At 43.5% G+C, this 15,894-nt stretch overlaps 1 protein-coding gene across 1 annotated transcript in view; it reads left to right on the top strand.

Moving 5' to 3' along the window:
* Positions 1-15,894, top strand: part of LOC128690681 (cell adhesion molecule Dscam2-like) — a 536,323-nt gene that overhangs the window by 128,988 nt on the left and 391,441 nt on the right. Inside the window, exons 4-5 of the mRNA XM_070088137.1 lie at positions 6,037-6,181; positions 8,629-8,780. Of these exons, the coding sequence (XP_069944238.1) occupies positions 6,037-6,181; positions 8,629-8,780 (297 nt within the window). The remainder of the gene's footprint in view (positions 1-6,036; positions 6,182-8,628; positions 8,781-15,894) is intronic.

The raw sequence follows: 15,894 nt of genomic DNA on the forward strand, positions 1-15,894 counted from the left end.
TTTGGTTATCCTGGGTTCTCTACACATATGCTAATCAATATGATAATAAATGTCAGTGTATATGTGAATAAACTTACTTACTAATTAATAATTAGCTAAGTTACGTAGAGCAAATTTTATATAAGTTATGGCAAAATTATTGTTTTCTGTTAAATGTTAGAAACAGAAAACGTATTTTTTTCTTTCATCCAGAACTTGGGTAATGACGAAATAATAATTTCTGGTTTATTGAAATGTCTCCTTCATACACTGATGGATGATTGTAAATAGCTAGGTATTTTACTGTTTTTAATTCGCATAATACATAATATTTAGTGACACAAATCCTACCAGTAATCAGAATTCACTAATTATTAATTATAAGGCCATTAGTTATTTTCTTACAGAAATAATACTTGTGGAAAGTTATGGGGATGAGGTTCACAGGCATGTTCCTGAAATATTTCATCTGCATAATTTAAGGGGAGTACAAGTAAGAACCAATTTACTGAATTTACCAATGATAGTTGTACCTCAGAGCTTGGTGGGATTTAAGAGGCACTAGGCTGCACCACGTCTCTCCTTCCAGACCCACACACACTCTTTCCCACCCACAAGTAAAGTCACGCCTATAAAATTTATGAAGCAAAATTTAACTGGAGCACTCACCATAGATATGTTGGATCACCATTAATTACTTGTAGAACACTTACTAACACCTACCTAACAAATAGAATCTAAACTGTACAGTCAGTATTCTACTTGACTCACGAAATCGTAATGACACGATTGCAAACAAACCATACCCCGGCCGGGCTTGAACCCGCGGTCAGAGAGTCTCAAAACTCCAGACCGTCGCGTTAGCCACTAGACCAGCTAGCCACAATAAGATTCGTCGAACTAGGTATATTTCTGCACCATAGGAAGGTTAGCACTGTGACCACAAATGCAAGTTTTTACAGACGAATCTCCAGCTAGCGTGGCCGTGACGAACTCTAGCTCAAGTCCCTGGAGTTTTGAGACTCTCTGACCGCGGGTTCAATCCTGGCCGGGGTATGGTTTGGAGTATTCTACTTGCTAGGTAACAATGGCGTACTCTTGTGGGTGTGTTGTTTATCTGGAGTTTACCTGGAGAGAGTTCCGGCAGTCAACGGCCCCGCTGCCCAATCTGTGACCAGGCCTCATGGTGGATCAGGGCCTGATCAACCAGGCTGTTACTGCTGCTGCACGCAATCCAATGTACGAACCACAGCCTGGCTGGTCAGGTGCCTGTCCAGTGCCTGCTTGAAGACAGCCTGGGGCCTATTGGTAATCTCCCTTATGTATGCTGGGAGGCAGTTGAACAGTCTTGGGCCCCTGACACTTAATGTGTTGTCTCTTAACGTGCTAGTGGCACCCCTGCTTTTCATTAAGGGGATGTTGCATCGTCTGCCGAGTCTTTTGCTTTCGTAGGGAGTGATTTTCATGTGCAATTTGGTACTAGTCCCTCTAGGATTTTCTACGTGTATATAATCATATATCTCTCCCGCCTGCATTCCAGGGAGTACAGGATCAGGAACTTCAAGCGTTCCCAGTAATTGAGAAAATTTATCTCAGTTATGCGTGTCGTGAAGGTTCTCGGTACATTTTCTAGGTCAGCAATTTCACCTGCCTTGAAAGTTGCTGTTAGTGTGCAGCAATATTCCAGCCTAGATAGAACAAGCGACCTGAAGAGTGTCAGCATGGGCTTGGCATCTCTGGTTTTGAAGGTTCTCATTATCCGTCCTGTCAATTTTCTAGCAGATGCGATTGGTACAATGTTATGGTCCTTGAAGGAGAGATCCTCTGACATGATCAACCCCAGGTCTTCGACATTAGTTTTTTGCTCTATTGTGTGGTTGGAATTTGTTTTATACTCTGATGAAATTTTAATTTCCTCATGTTTACCACATCGGAGTAATTGAAATTTCTCATCGTTAAACATCATATTGTTTTCTGCAGCCCATTGAAAGATTTGGTTGATGTCCGCCTGGAGCCTTGCAGTGTCTTCAGTGGAAGACACTGTCGGGCAGATTCAGGTGTCATCTGAAAAGGAAGACACTATGCTGTGGCTTATATCTCTGACTATGTCTGATATGAGGATGAGGAGCAAGATGGGAACGAGTACTGTGCCTTGCAGAACAGAGCTTTTCACCGTCGCCGCCTCAGACTTTACTCTGTTGACTACTACTCTTTGTGTTCTATTTGTCAGGAAATTATAGATCCATCTACCAACTTTTCTTGTTATTCCTTTAGCACTCAATTTGTGCGCTATTACGCCATGGTCACACTTGTCGAAAGCTTTTGCAAAGTCTGTGTATATTACATCTGCATTCCTTTTGTCTTCTAGTGCATCTAGGACTTTGTCGTAGTGGTCCAGTAGTTGGGACAGACAGGAGCGACCTGCTCTAAACCCATGTTACCCAGGGTTGTGTAATTGATGGGTATCTAGATGGGTGGCAATCTTGCTTGTTAGGACCCTTACGAAGATTTTTATGATATGGGACGTTAGCCCTGTAGTTCTTTGCTATTGCTTTACTGCCCGCTTTGTGGAGTGGGGCTATGTCTGTTGTTTTTAGTAACTGTGGGACGACCCCCGTGTCCATGCTCCCTCTCCATAGGATGTTAAAAGAACATGATAGGGGCTTCTTGCAGTTCTTGATGAACACGGAGTTCCATGAGTCTGACCCTGGGGCAGAGTGTATGGGCATGTCATTTATCGCCTGTTCGAAGTCATTTGGCGTCAAGATAACGTCAGATAGGCTTGTCTTTACCAAATTCTGTGGCTCTCTCATAAAAATTCATTTAGATCTTGGACTCTCAGTCTGGTTAGCGGCTCGCTAAAAACCGAGTCATATTGGGACTTGAGTAGCTCACTCATTTCTTGCTGTCATCTGTGTAGGACCCATCTTGTTTAAGTAGGGGCCCAATACTGGATGTTGTTCTCAACTTTGATTTGGCATAAGAAAAGAAATACTTTGGGTATCTTTCGATTTCATTTATGGCTTTTAGTTCTTCCTGCGATTCCTGACTCCTATAAGATTCCTTTAGCTTTAGTTCGATTTGCTCTTTCTCTGACCAGTGTCTCCCTACGCATTGTAGATATATTGGCCTCTTTTAGCTGCTCTGTTATTCTTTACCTTCGCCGGTAAAGGGAGCGCCTGTCTATTTCTATTTTACATCTACACCTTCTTTTTCTTAAACGAATATGCCTTGAGCATACATCGAGTGCCACAGAGTTAATCTGTTCTAGGCATAAGTTGGGGTCCATGTTGCTTAGGCTTCGTGCATACGTCTGAACCTCGATTATGTTGCGATCTGAGTATTTTGTTTTTGATATAGTGACATTTCGTATCAGATCATCATTGTTAGTGAAGATGAGGTCCAGTGTATTCTCCAATGTTGTAATGACGCCGCATCTCATCGAAGTCCCTAATGCGGTCTTATTGTGAATGTTTCAAGGGCAAATTCATCTGTACTCAAGCACACGAAGATTATAGATGACTTGATCCATTAGTGAGGCCTCCCCACAGTAGTTTGGCCTCGTAAACGCTCAATTACACACACAATCTTTAATCACATACTAGAGGTCCCTTAGAGCTAGTGATCACTTGGTTCTGAGCTTTGAATACATAGTAGAGTTACAAGTGGAGTGGATAACAAGAGTTGAATGAGAAAAGCCAAACAATAAAAGGGGGACTACTCAGGTATGCGGAACTTCCTGCAGGAGGTTCAGTGGGACAGAGAATTGGTAGAAAAGTCAGTAAACAAAATGATGGAATACGTAACAACAAAATGCAAAGAGGCAGAGGAAAGGTTTGTTCCCAAGGGCAACAGAAATAGTTGGAAGACGAGAACGAGCCCCTGGTTTAACCGAAGGTGTAGGGAGGCAAGAGCTAAGTGCACTAGAGAATGAAAAAAGTACAGAAGGCAAAGGATCCAGGAAAATAAGGAGATCAGCCGAAGAGCCAGAAACGAGAATGCACTGATGAGGAGGGAGGCCCAGCGACAGTACGAGAACAACATAGCATCGAAAGTCAAGTCTGACCTGAAACTGCTGCTTAGCCACATTAGGAGGAAGACAACAGTCAAAGACAGGGTGATCAGGCTGAAGAAAGAAGACAGGAAACTCACAAGAAATGATCAAGAGGTATGTGAGGAGCTCAGCACGAGATTTAAGGAAGTATTTACAGTGGAGACAGGTAGGACTCTGGGAAGACAGCACAGAGGGGGACACCAACAAGGAATATACCAACAAGTGTTAGATGACATACACACAACTGAGGAGGATTTGAAGAAGCTGCTAAGTGACCTTGATACCTCAAAGGCGACGGGACCGGACATCTCCCCGTGGGTCCTCAGAGAGGGAACAGAGATGCTGTGTGTGCCACTAACCACGATCTTCAACACATCCATCGAAACTGGGCAACTACCTGTGATATGGAAGATGGCAAATGTAGTTCCCGTTTTTAAGAAAGGAGACAGAAACGAGGCACTAAACTATAGACCAGTGTCACTGACACGAATAGTATGAAAAGTCATGGAGAAGATTATCAGAAAGAGAGTGGTGGAGCACCTGGAACAGAACAAGATTATAATTGACAACCAGCATGCTTTCATGGAGGGCAAATCCTGTGTCTCAAACCTCCTAGAGATTTATGACAAGTTAACAGAAGTAACACACGAGAGGGGTGGGTTGACTGCATTTTCTTGGACTGCGAAAAGGCCTTCAGCACAGTTCCTTACAAGGGATTAGTGCAGAAGCTAGAGGATCAGGCATACATAACAGGAAGGCCACTGCAATGGATCAGAGAATACCTGATAGGGAGGCAACAACTGGTCATGGTACAAGATGAGGTATCACAATGGGCGCCTGTGACGAGTGGGGTTCCACAGGGGTCAGTCCTAGGACCAGTGCTGTTCTTGGTATATGTGAATGACATGATGGGAGGGATTGACAACATACAAAATACTGCGTGGAATAGACAAGGTGGACAGAGGCAGGATGTTCCAAAGAGGGAACACAGAAACAAGGGGTCACAACTGGAAGTTGAAAACTCAAATGAGTCACTGGGAAGTAAGGAAGTATTTCTTCAGTCACAGAGCTGTCAGAAAGTGGAACAAACTGGATAGCGATGCAGTGGAGGGAGGATCCATACATGGCTTTAGGGAGAAGTATGATATAGCTCTTGGAGCAGGGACAGAGTAGACCTAGTAGCGACCAGCGAAGAGGCAAGGCCAGGAGCTTTGATTAGACCCATACAACTACAAATCGGTGAGTGCACTCGCGCCCGTCTCTGAAATGCACTCCAGGGCTCTTCTACGCCCATTGCCACCCATCATGTTCACAAACTCCAGTGCTCTTCCACTCTCAATCATCAACTCCCCTGGAATACAGTACTCTTCCACTCTCAATCATCAACCCCCCTGAACTTCAGTACTTTTCCACTCTGAATCATCAACCTCCCGCAGACTCCAGAACTCTTCCACTCTCAATCATCAACCCCCCTGAACTCTAGTACTCTTCCACTCTCAATCATCAACCCCCCTGAACTCTAGTACTCTTCCACTCTCAATCATCAACCCCCCCGACTCCAGCACTCTTTCTTCCATTCTCAATCACCAACCCTCCAGACTCCAGTACTCTTTCTTCCACTCTCAATCATCAACCTCCTGGAGTCCAGTGCTCTTCCACTCTCAATCATCAACCCCCCAGACTCTAGTACTCTTCCACTCTCAATCATCAACCCCTCAGACTCTAGTACTCTTCCACTCTCAATCATAAACCCCCCAGACTCTAGTACTCTTCCACTCTCAGTCATCAACCCCCCAGACTCTAGTACTCTTCCACTCTCAGTCATCAACCCCCCAGACTCTAGTACTCTTCCACTCTCAGTCATCAACCTCCCGCAGACTCCAGTACTCTTCCATTCTCAATCATCAACCCCCCACTGACTCCAATACTTTTTGATACCTACTCATCCACCCGCATATTGCAGTATTCCTCCACGTCCAGTAACCCATCTGTCCTGCCCGCAGACTCAGCACCTCAGCTGCACTTGACGCCCACCGAGCAGACAGTATCTCCTGGGTCACCTGTCTCACTCAAGTGCTCAGCCGTAGGCATTCCCATACCTGTGATCACCTGGACCCACGACCACCAGCCCATCCTCACTTCCCACAGGTGGGTAACTACGGCATCACATTTTTGCCTGGGAGTAATTTCTGTACAGCGGTTTGTTTTGTCTATTGGTGATTTTATGTTATTGTGTAGTGAGGGGTTTTGTTATAGTCAGCGTTGTTTAGTAGTGTTCTGAAGTGTTTTCTTTGGCGTTAAAAGTATCTTGCTGACATTTGCTTTCAATACTAAATTCGCTTAGCGAGTGTGTAAACGTACAATAATTAATGATTATTATTATAAATTATTTATTTGTTTTAATTATATTTTCAGCACATCCTCTTGTAATTTTTAATACAGTTGATGTAACAATTATATCTTAATTAATGAGGAGGGGGGTTGAGGTGAATGGTTGACATTACCAGCTGGGGTAATACTCAAAATCGTATGATTTTTGTGAAGGACATCAGAATCTTTTGCTAGAAGTTCTATGAAGACTGCCTTAAAAAATCATTATGGTGACACCCATAACATGCTCACGCAAAATTGGTAGTATCAAAACTTCAGATACCGTTCGACGTCTTTCCTCCTGTCTTTGACCTTGTTCAACGATTCCGTGTTATTTATTCCTCTCTGCCTTATTTTTACGGTTTTCCTAAACCTCATAAACCTGACATCCATCTACGTTCCAGCATATCCTCCAGAGGTTCTGTCTCTTATTCTCTTCCAACTTGGCTGGCCAAAATTCTCACTCCCTTTCCTGATACCTTTTCGTCTGCTCGCCTCCGTCAGGTCTCCCGACCTGTAAGATACTTAGTCTTGACGTTGAGTCCCTCTTCACTAATGTACCTCCTGATGATCGTAATTTTCTCAGAGTGAAGGACAGTGAAGGGTTTCAACTCTCTATACGTACTCATGTCTTTTTTGATCTTATTAACCTTTGTGTGGACTCGTAATCTTTTTCCTATCAAGGTGAATTATATTCTCAAATCATTTGTCGATGCTCTTAACAATCTTCTTCCTTCCATCATGTTTAAAACTGAAAGGGAAATTTCACAGGAGTAGAGAGTTCTAGAGAGAAGAATGTCTGTTTAGAAAGTGAAAAGACAAAGTTTATGATATCGGAAGGGTAAGCGACAAGAGAAAATGAATTGCAAAGAGTGGAAATTTCCGAGTCAAGGAACTGAAGATCACGGATGCGGTGGGTATGGAGAAAGAGAAAACTAAGATCACTTCTCCTGACAGAGTGAGTTTGATAAGAGAAGTAGTGAATGTTCACGCCACGACATAGACAGAGATATACATCACAGCACCGTATCATCCGTTGCGGATGATACTAGGATCTGCATGAGGCTGTCAACTGCTGAGGACGCGGTTAACCTCCAAGAAGATATAAACAAAGTTTTCCAGTGGGCAACGGTAAACAATATGATGTTCAATGAGGACAAATTCCAACTACTCCGTTATGGAAAACTGGAGGAGATAATAACTAGAACAGGGTATACTACAGACTCTGGTCATACAATAGAGCGGAAAAATAATGTAAGGGACCTGGGAGAAGTAATGTCTGAGGATCTCACTTTCAAGGATCACAACAGTGCCACAATCGCACGTGCAAAGAAAATGATAGGATGGATAATGAGAACGTTCCAAACGAGAGATGCCAAGCCAGTGATGATCCTTTTCAAATCACTTGTTCTCTCTAGGCTGGAATACTGCTGTACATTAACATCTCCATTCAAAGCAGGTGAAATCGCAGATCTAGAGAGTGTACAGAGATCCTTTACTGCACGTATAAGTTCTGTCAAGCACCTTAGCTACTGGGAACGCTTGGAAGCACTTGACTTGTACTCGTTGGAGCGCAGGAGGGAGAGATATATCATAATCTACACTTGGAAAATCCTGGAAGGAATGGTCCCAAATCTGCACACAGAAATCACTCCCTACGAAAGTAAAAGACTGGGCAGGCGATGCAAAATGCCTCCAATAAAAAGCAGGGGCGCCATTGGTACACTAAGGGAAAACACAATAAGTGTCCGGGACCCAAGACTGTTCAACAGCGTCCCATCAAGCATTAAAGGAATTGCCAATAAACCCCTGGCTGCCTTCAAGAGAGAGCTGGACAGATACCTAAAGTCAGTGCCGGATCAGCCGGGCTGTGGCTCGTACGTTGGACTGCGTGCAGCCAGCAGTAACAGCCTAGTTGATCAGGCCCTGATCCATCGGGAGGCCTGGTCGTGGACCGGGCCGCGGGGGCGTTGATCCCCGGAATAACCTCCAGGTAACCTCCAGGTAACCAGGCTTGCGATAAACGAAAAAAAAATGTCTTGTAACCGAGTGATGGTCATATACATAAAGAATTTTCTCATTCTACTTCCTCTTTCTTCCTCTTATCTCGCTTCCTCCGACTCCTCTCTCTCAACTTTCACTATCTCTGCCTCCACTTCCTCCATTTACCATCATTATCCCCAATTAAGCATCCCCTCCATCTCTGACACGTATCGTTCCTACAGGACCCGGGTGGGAAGCTTCAGAACAGAGATTGAAGAAGTGGTGAGCCAAGTGAACCTGAGTTCGGTGACTGTCCGTGACGGAGGCTCCTACACCTGCACCGCCCATAACACTGCCGGCTCCGTCGCACACTCCACCAGGCTCAACGTTTATGGTAACATGCTCCTAACACTTATTGATCATATAAAAAATGATTTTTTGTTGTTCTTTTGATCAAAGGCTATTATATACGCTATTATAATTTCATACGCAATACTTAAATTACAAAACACTTATGAACACACTTGAAGGTGGAATAAAAACACTTTAATTCTGGAGTTATCTTGGTTTACCAGGTAAAGTGAAGACACATTTAGCACAAAATTTATATACAGGAGAAAACTACGAGAAGGTCTTGTGTTACATCAGGTTTCTGGTGCACTGCAAGTGGACCAGAAACCTGATGTAACACGGCAAGGCTCAGCTCGCACGGTGTCTTCTGGGAAGGAGATGTAGGATACACACATCAATAGGAATGTACGTTTTCTCCTGCAACATGTCTGCCATGATATCTTCTTCCCAAAAACATTGGAAAGGATTTTCCATAGCCTGAATATCTTGACAAACTTTCTTCTACTCGTTACTCACAGCGCCAAGATTTTGGTGAAAGAAAACTAGACGGGGATGTAAGAATAATGTATTTCATTGATATGTGACGCTCTGTTTGTTTATTTGTACTAATTCGATACTGGACTTTATCTTCGTATATAAGTGACTTGTAGTCACCCCCTCCCCCCCAAAAAAAAAAGTCAGTTACAAATCTGAAACTCTGTCATATTTATAATTCTAATATATTGAGGCTTTCTTAGCATTGCAGCACCATCGTTTTCAAATTTCTCAAAACAATGTTTTAAAACCTTCTCAAATTCTCGATTCCCATTACTTTAACAAAAAAATCATTAAACAGTGCTGAATGTGGAAAGGCGGCCGGATAATTTTTTGTCACTAACGGAACACTGAAAACTGCTCATTGCTGGTTCATATGTACTTCTCTGCCTTTCACGTTTAATATAATGATCTGCACCACTAGGGTTGTCCCTTAGCCATACGACATAACTGATTCGTCAGCTCATCTTGCATACACATATCATTGACATTAAGATCTCTATAGTCATTCCATTGATGAGGACATTATTAGACTGCACAGTGTGGGAGCTTCATGTTATCTTAGGTATCTTGTACATGTACGCAGCCGAGGATCAGTATATATAGCTTAACATTTCTGTGAGATAGAACAGTTTTCATGCTCTGCTGTCAAGAATCCATGAAAAAGATCCCAATCATATGTTAGGAATTGATGCAACAACTTCGTGAGAAATCCTTTGAAATCACAGCAATAACAGAGTGGACCGTCGACTATAAAGAATGTCTCTAAATTACTATCACATTTTAGATATTGACATTATTACGTTCATGTTCTGCTTTCTCTAGAGTGTTGGGTCTCCAATAAAGTAATTCAACTTTGGTAAAAGTTTCAGCTCTAGTTTCCGTGCAGGTATGTACCGAGGGTTGGTAGAAGCTCCTGGATCTCGTCTTTTATAAAATCTGGTCCAACCTCCGGAGGGAGAAGAACTAGTAATGTTTCATAACTAGTGACTATTTGGTGCACTGAATCCAGGATAAACTATCTTATGCCTGGCTATACTATCTTATGCCAGGATAAACTCTCTCATGTCTTGTCTTACTCCATTATACAGCATCCAAGTTCTTTCTGCTTTAGCTGAATCAATCACGTAAGACATTCGAATATGCGGTGCAGATTAAATATGGCGCCCATTCATTATCTTTGTCTCCCAGTTCACAGCCGAAGAATTTCTAGTAAATTTTCTTCAGATTCATCGTAAGGTTCACCACTGATATTTTGTGAATACACTAGGTACGTACACTAGGTACGTACACTAGGTACGTACACTAGGTACGTACAAGGAATTGTCAGGGTGATTTGTGTACACTCGAGGCATCCTGATGATAAGGCCGATATCAATAAAGAGGAACAGAATAAATATTCCTGCATAAGAAAGCATAAATTGTATATCAGACGCCTACCCGATGCACTCATGAAACTGAACCAGATCACTATAGTGTGAACCATTACACCCAGATCATCACTGTAATAACTTACAACACTCTAACACGCTGAGAGTAAGACACATGTGCAACATCTGGGTATCTTTATTGTAGACGTTTCGCCATCCAGTGGCTTTATCAATACAAATTCTAGGACATAACTTGAAGACAGTAGAACTATGTACAGAAGATGAGGTAATCAGTCCCTCAACCTAGGAGTAGGTGCGAACAGCACCATAGTCGTGGAGATTCTGAAGCAGAAGAAAGAATCCTGGCGCTTATATAGTAACGTCAGGTGAAGCAGACGAGGGCAAATTCACTGGTAGGCGGGATTCCCCAGTGGAAGTAGGTCCTTCCCAAAGAGATGGGTTAGTAGTAGTAGTAGTTGTCGTGAAGGTTATGTACATGTCCTCAGAATTAAGATTCCATGATGTTGCAGTGTCTGACAAGTTGTGTACGAATGGTATATAATACCGACAAGATGAGAGTAAGACACATGTGCAACATCTGGGTATCTTTATTGTAGACGTTTCGCCATCCAGTGGCTTTATCAATACAAATTCTAGGACATAACTTGAAGACAGTAGAACTATGTACAGAAGATGAGGTAATCAGTCCCTCAACCTAGGAGTAGGTGCGAACAGCACCATAGTCGTGGAGATTCTGAAGCAGAAGAAAGAATCCTGGCGCTTATATAGTAACGTCAGGTGAAGCAGACGAGGGCAAATTCACTGGTAGGCGGGATTCCCCAGTGATTCTTTCTTCTGCTTCAGAATCTCCACGACTATGGTGCTGTTCGCACCTACTCCTAGGTTGGGGGACTGATTACCTCATCTTCTGTACATAGTTCTACTGTCTTCAAGTTATGTCCTAGAATTTGTATTGATAAAGCCACTGGATGGCGAAACGTCTACAATAAAGATACCCAGATGTTGCACATGTGTCTTACTCTCATCTTGTCGGTATTATATACCATTCGTACACAACTTGTCAGACACTGCAACATCATGGAATATTAATTCTGAGGACATGTACATAACCTTCACGACAACTACTACTACAACTAACCCATCTCTTTGGGAAGGACCTACTTCCACTGGGGAATCCCGCCTACCAGTGAATTTGCCCTCGTCTGCTTCACCTGACGTTACTATATAAGCGCCAGGATTCTTTCTTCTGCTTCAGAATCTCCACGACTGTGGTGCTGTTCGCACCTACTCCTAGGTTGAGGGACTGATTACCTCATCTTCTGTATATAGTTCTACTGTCTTCAAGTTATGTCCTAGAATTTGTATTGATAAAGCCACTGGATGGCGAAACGTCTACTATAAAGATACCCAGATGTTGCACATGTGTCTTATTCTCATCTTGACGGTATTATGTACCATTCGTACACAACTTGTCAGACACTGCAACATCATGGAATCTTAATTCTGAGGACATGTACATAACCTTCACGACTACGTCAACTACTACTACAACTAACCCATCTCTTTGGGAAGGACCTACTTCCACTGGGGAATCCCGCCTACCAGTGAATTTGCCCTCGTCTGCTTCACCTGACGTTACTATATAAGCGCCAGGATTCTTTCTTCTGCTTCAGAATCTCCACGACTATGGTGCTGTTCGCACCTACTCCTAGGTTGAGGGACTGATTACCTCATCTTCTGTACATAGTTCTACTGTCTTCAAGTTATGTCCTAGAATTTGTATTGATAAAGCCACTGGATGGCGAAACGTCTACAATAAAGATACCCAGATGTTGCACATGTGTCTTACTCTCATCTTGTCGGTATTATATACCATTCGTACACAACTCTAACACGCTGTTCACGAAATGTACAGATATTAATTGGTAGTCTGTCGTCTAGTGGCTTTCTTCACTAGACGACAGAGGTACACTTAGCTTTGTTATACACAGTCGCCCAACCTCCTATCTGGACTCAGTCGCTGTGTCAGAGCTTAATACTGTTCACCGATCAAAAGTTTAACCCCGAAGATCCTCCTTCCCTCCCTCCCTCCCCCCTTTTCCAAAAAAAGCGCATGTTTATAGAAGATTATTATTATACGTATTAAAAAAAGAAGCGCTAAACCACAAGGGCTATACAGCGCTGCAGGGCAGGGAAAGATGTGAGGGTGTCGGGTAGTAACAGGGAGAGGGATGATCAGTAGGTTATGGAGTACAGCGGTGCAGTGGATAGTGCAGGGGTAGAGGGTAGCAAGAGATTGAGGTAGAAAGGACTGAGCGGAGTGCTAGAGGCATCATCATCAGAGTTTGTGGAGTAAATCACTTGTTGTCAAAAAGTCAATAAGAGTCCGGATTAAAGGAGGGTCCATCAGCAAGAAGGGAAGGTAAAGAGAGAGTAGCAGAGCGGAGACGACGTTGGAGGTAAATTCCGCGTGCTCGTTGATGGACTGGGCAGGTCAACAGAATGTGGCTAACAGATACTGGAACCTGACAATTCTCACAGAGAGGAGCAGGGCGCCTCTCCATGAGATACCCATGAGTAAGACGAGTGTGGCCGATGCAAAGATGGGAGAGAGTAGTCTCCCAACCTCGACACTGACGACAATAAGACGGTCAGTAACCTACACTCGGTTTACTAGAATGAAGTTTGTAATAGAGCAGATTAGACCAACGTTGTTGCTAATGGGTGCAAAGGTGGGTAGCAATTACAACAAAATAGTCCATGAATGGAACACCTCTATATGAAACTGGGAGGTCATGTACTGCTGACCGCGCAGCAGTGTCTGCCTGTTCGTTGCCCTGTACGTCAACATGACCAGAGACCCAACAAAAAACAATATCTTTATGCTTGGTAGAGACACAGCGTAACCAAAGTTGGATACGGAGAACTAGGGGTGAGGTGTATCAAATTTTCGTATAGTCTGTAAAGCACTAAGGGAGCCTGAAACAACTACAAATGAAGGCACAGGCATAGATGCAATATGGATAAGTGCTGCAAGAATGGTATACAATTCAGCAGTAAAAATGCAAGCCGAGGATAGTAAATGCCCTCACATGACACTGTCCGGAAACACTACTGCGAATCTGATGTCGCCAGAAGACTTAGAGCCGTCTGTGTACACTGCGATGGCATGAGAATGAGAGCGGAAGTGATCAAGAAAAAGAGAGCGGGAAACTGCCGTAGGTAGTTGGGCTTTTACGCAAGGCAGTGAGAAAGAACAGACACGAACAGCTGGAACTTCCCAAGAGGGTAGGGAAAAGTGCGATGCTACATGAACATAGAAAGGTGGTAACTGAAAGGAAGACAAGAGTGAATATAGGCGAAGAGAAAAGGGACAGAGTAAACAGGGGCGACGAACAAATAAAGAATGTCTACTAACATCAGTGACTATTCTATATATGAAGGGATTGTGGAGATCATGAGAGCGAACATAATAGTGAAGGCAATGAGCATCACGGCGATCAGACAAGGATGGAATATTCGCTTCTGCATAGAGACTCTCAACAGGTGAAGAGAGAAAAGCACCAAGCCATACGCGTAATCCTTGGTGATGGATGGGGTTAAGGCTGTAGAGAGTAGTAGGAGAGGTCGCCGAATAGATCTGGTCACCATAATCGAGTTTCGATAAACTTAGGGCTAAATGTAGGTGAAGGAGAGTTCTACAATCAGCTCCCCATGAAACATGAGCAAGGGTTTTAAGAAGGTTCAGCCGACTGTGACAAGTTGCTTTCAGAGAGATAATGTGATGTTTCCAGTATAACCTTCGGTCAAACAGAAGGCAGAGAAACCTGACCGTATCACGTTCAGGGATACATGAACCGTAGAGGTACAATGGATTATCAGAGATGACAGAACATCTAGTGAAAGTAATTTGGTGAGTTTTAGTACTGCAAAATTTAAACCCATGTGTGGTGGCCCAATTGGAAACACAGATGACCGCATGCTGGAGAGAAACTGCAATGAGGCGAAAGTCAGCGCCTGCACAAGCTATAGCGAAGTGATCAACATTGAGTGATGACAAAATACTGGAGGGAAGAAGAGAGGCCAAATCTTTTATAGCAAAAGAGAAAAAGTGTTGTGCTCAGAACACATCCCTGGGGGATACCTTCAGCATGGACAAAGTCCAGGGAGTCCATATCATTAACCCGAACACAGAAATGTCTGTCAGTTGAGAAGTTCTTAAGGAAAAATGGTAGATTGCCTCGGAGGCCTAAGGAGTGGGCTTGGGCCAAAATATTATACCTCCAGTAACTGAGTGGTTATTCGCAAAGGCATTATGAACATACGTATCCAAGCGTAGCAAGGAGTCAATGGTAGAACGGCCCTTACGAAAGCCATATTGACTAGTGGAGAGACTGCTGTGTCTCTAAATACCACATTAAACGTCTATATACCAGACGTTCCATCACCTTGCAAACTGCACTGGTAAGAGCAATGGGACGATAGTGGGAGGCATCATGTCCTGTAGCACCCGGTTTGCAGAAAGGGAAAACAATGGCATATTTCCACAGCTGGGGAAGAACTCCTTATGACCAAATAAGATTAAAGAGTCGCAAGAGGACTGCAAGGGCTGATTGATGTAAATGTTGTAACATCTGAATATGAATGCCATTAGGTCCAGCTGCTGATGATCGGCAAGCTGAAAGTGTTGCCTCCAGTTCCAGAAGTGTAAAAGGCACATTATAAGATTCTTCTTGGAGAGAAGAAAAGTCTAAGGCGCTAACTCTCTGGCAGACTTTGAGGAAAGAAACGAAGGGCATAGATGGAACCCTTGAGAAATATGGACCAGATGATTACCAATTTCAATGGCAACGTCAAGAGGGTTTGCTATATCAACACCGGCAACCCACAGAACAGGAGCCGGGTCGGGAGAGTATTTACCACTCAGTTTCTGTACTTTTTTCCAACTTGTACTCATAGAGGAAGCCGAGGTGATGGTGGAAACATAATCTCGCCAGCAAGTGCATTTAGCGACACGGCGAGCGACCGCACGCTTCTGCTTAAAATCAAGAAGTCTCTCTCTGCCCAACGCAGCGTGTTTCAAACGTACTGCCCAAGCGCAAGCAGGAGACCACCAAGGCACACACTTCTGATTATTATTACTATTTAATCAAAAAGAAGCGCTAAAACGCACTTCTGAGAATGCCTGCCCAAGGTTTGGGTATAGAATGAGAAACTGCGGTTAAAACTGAG

This window comes from Cherax quadricarinatus, chromosome 24 (genome assembly GCF_038502225.1).
Source record: "Cherax quadricarinatus isolate ZL_2023a chromosome 24, ASM3850222v1, whole genome shotgun sequence".
Taxonomy (NCBI): domain Eukaryota; kingdom Metazoa; phylum Arthropoda; class Malacostraca; order Decapoda; family Parastacidae; genus Cherax; species Cherax quadricarinatus.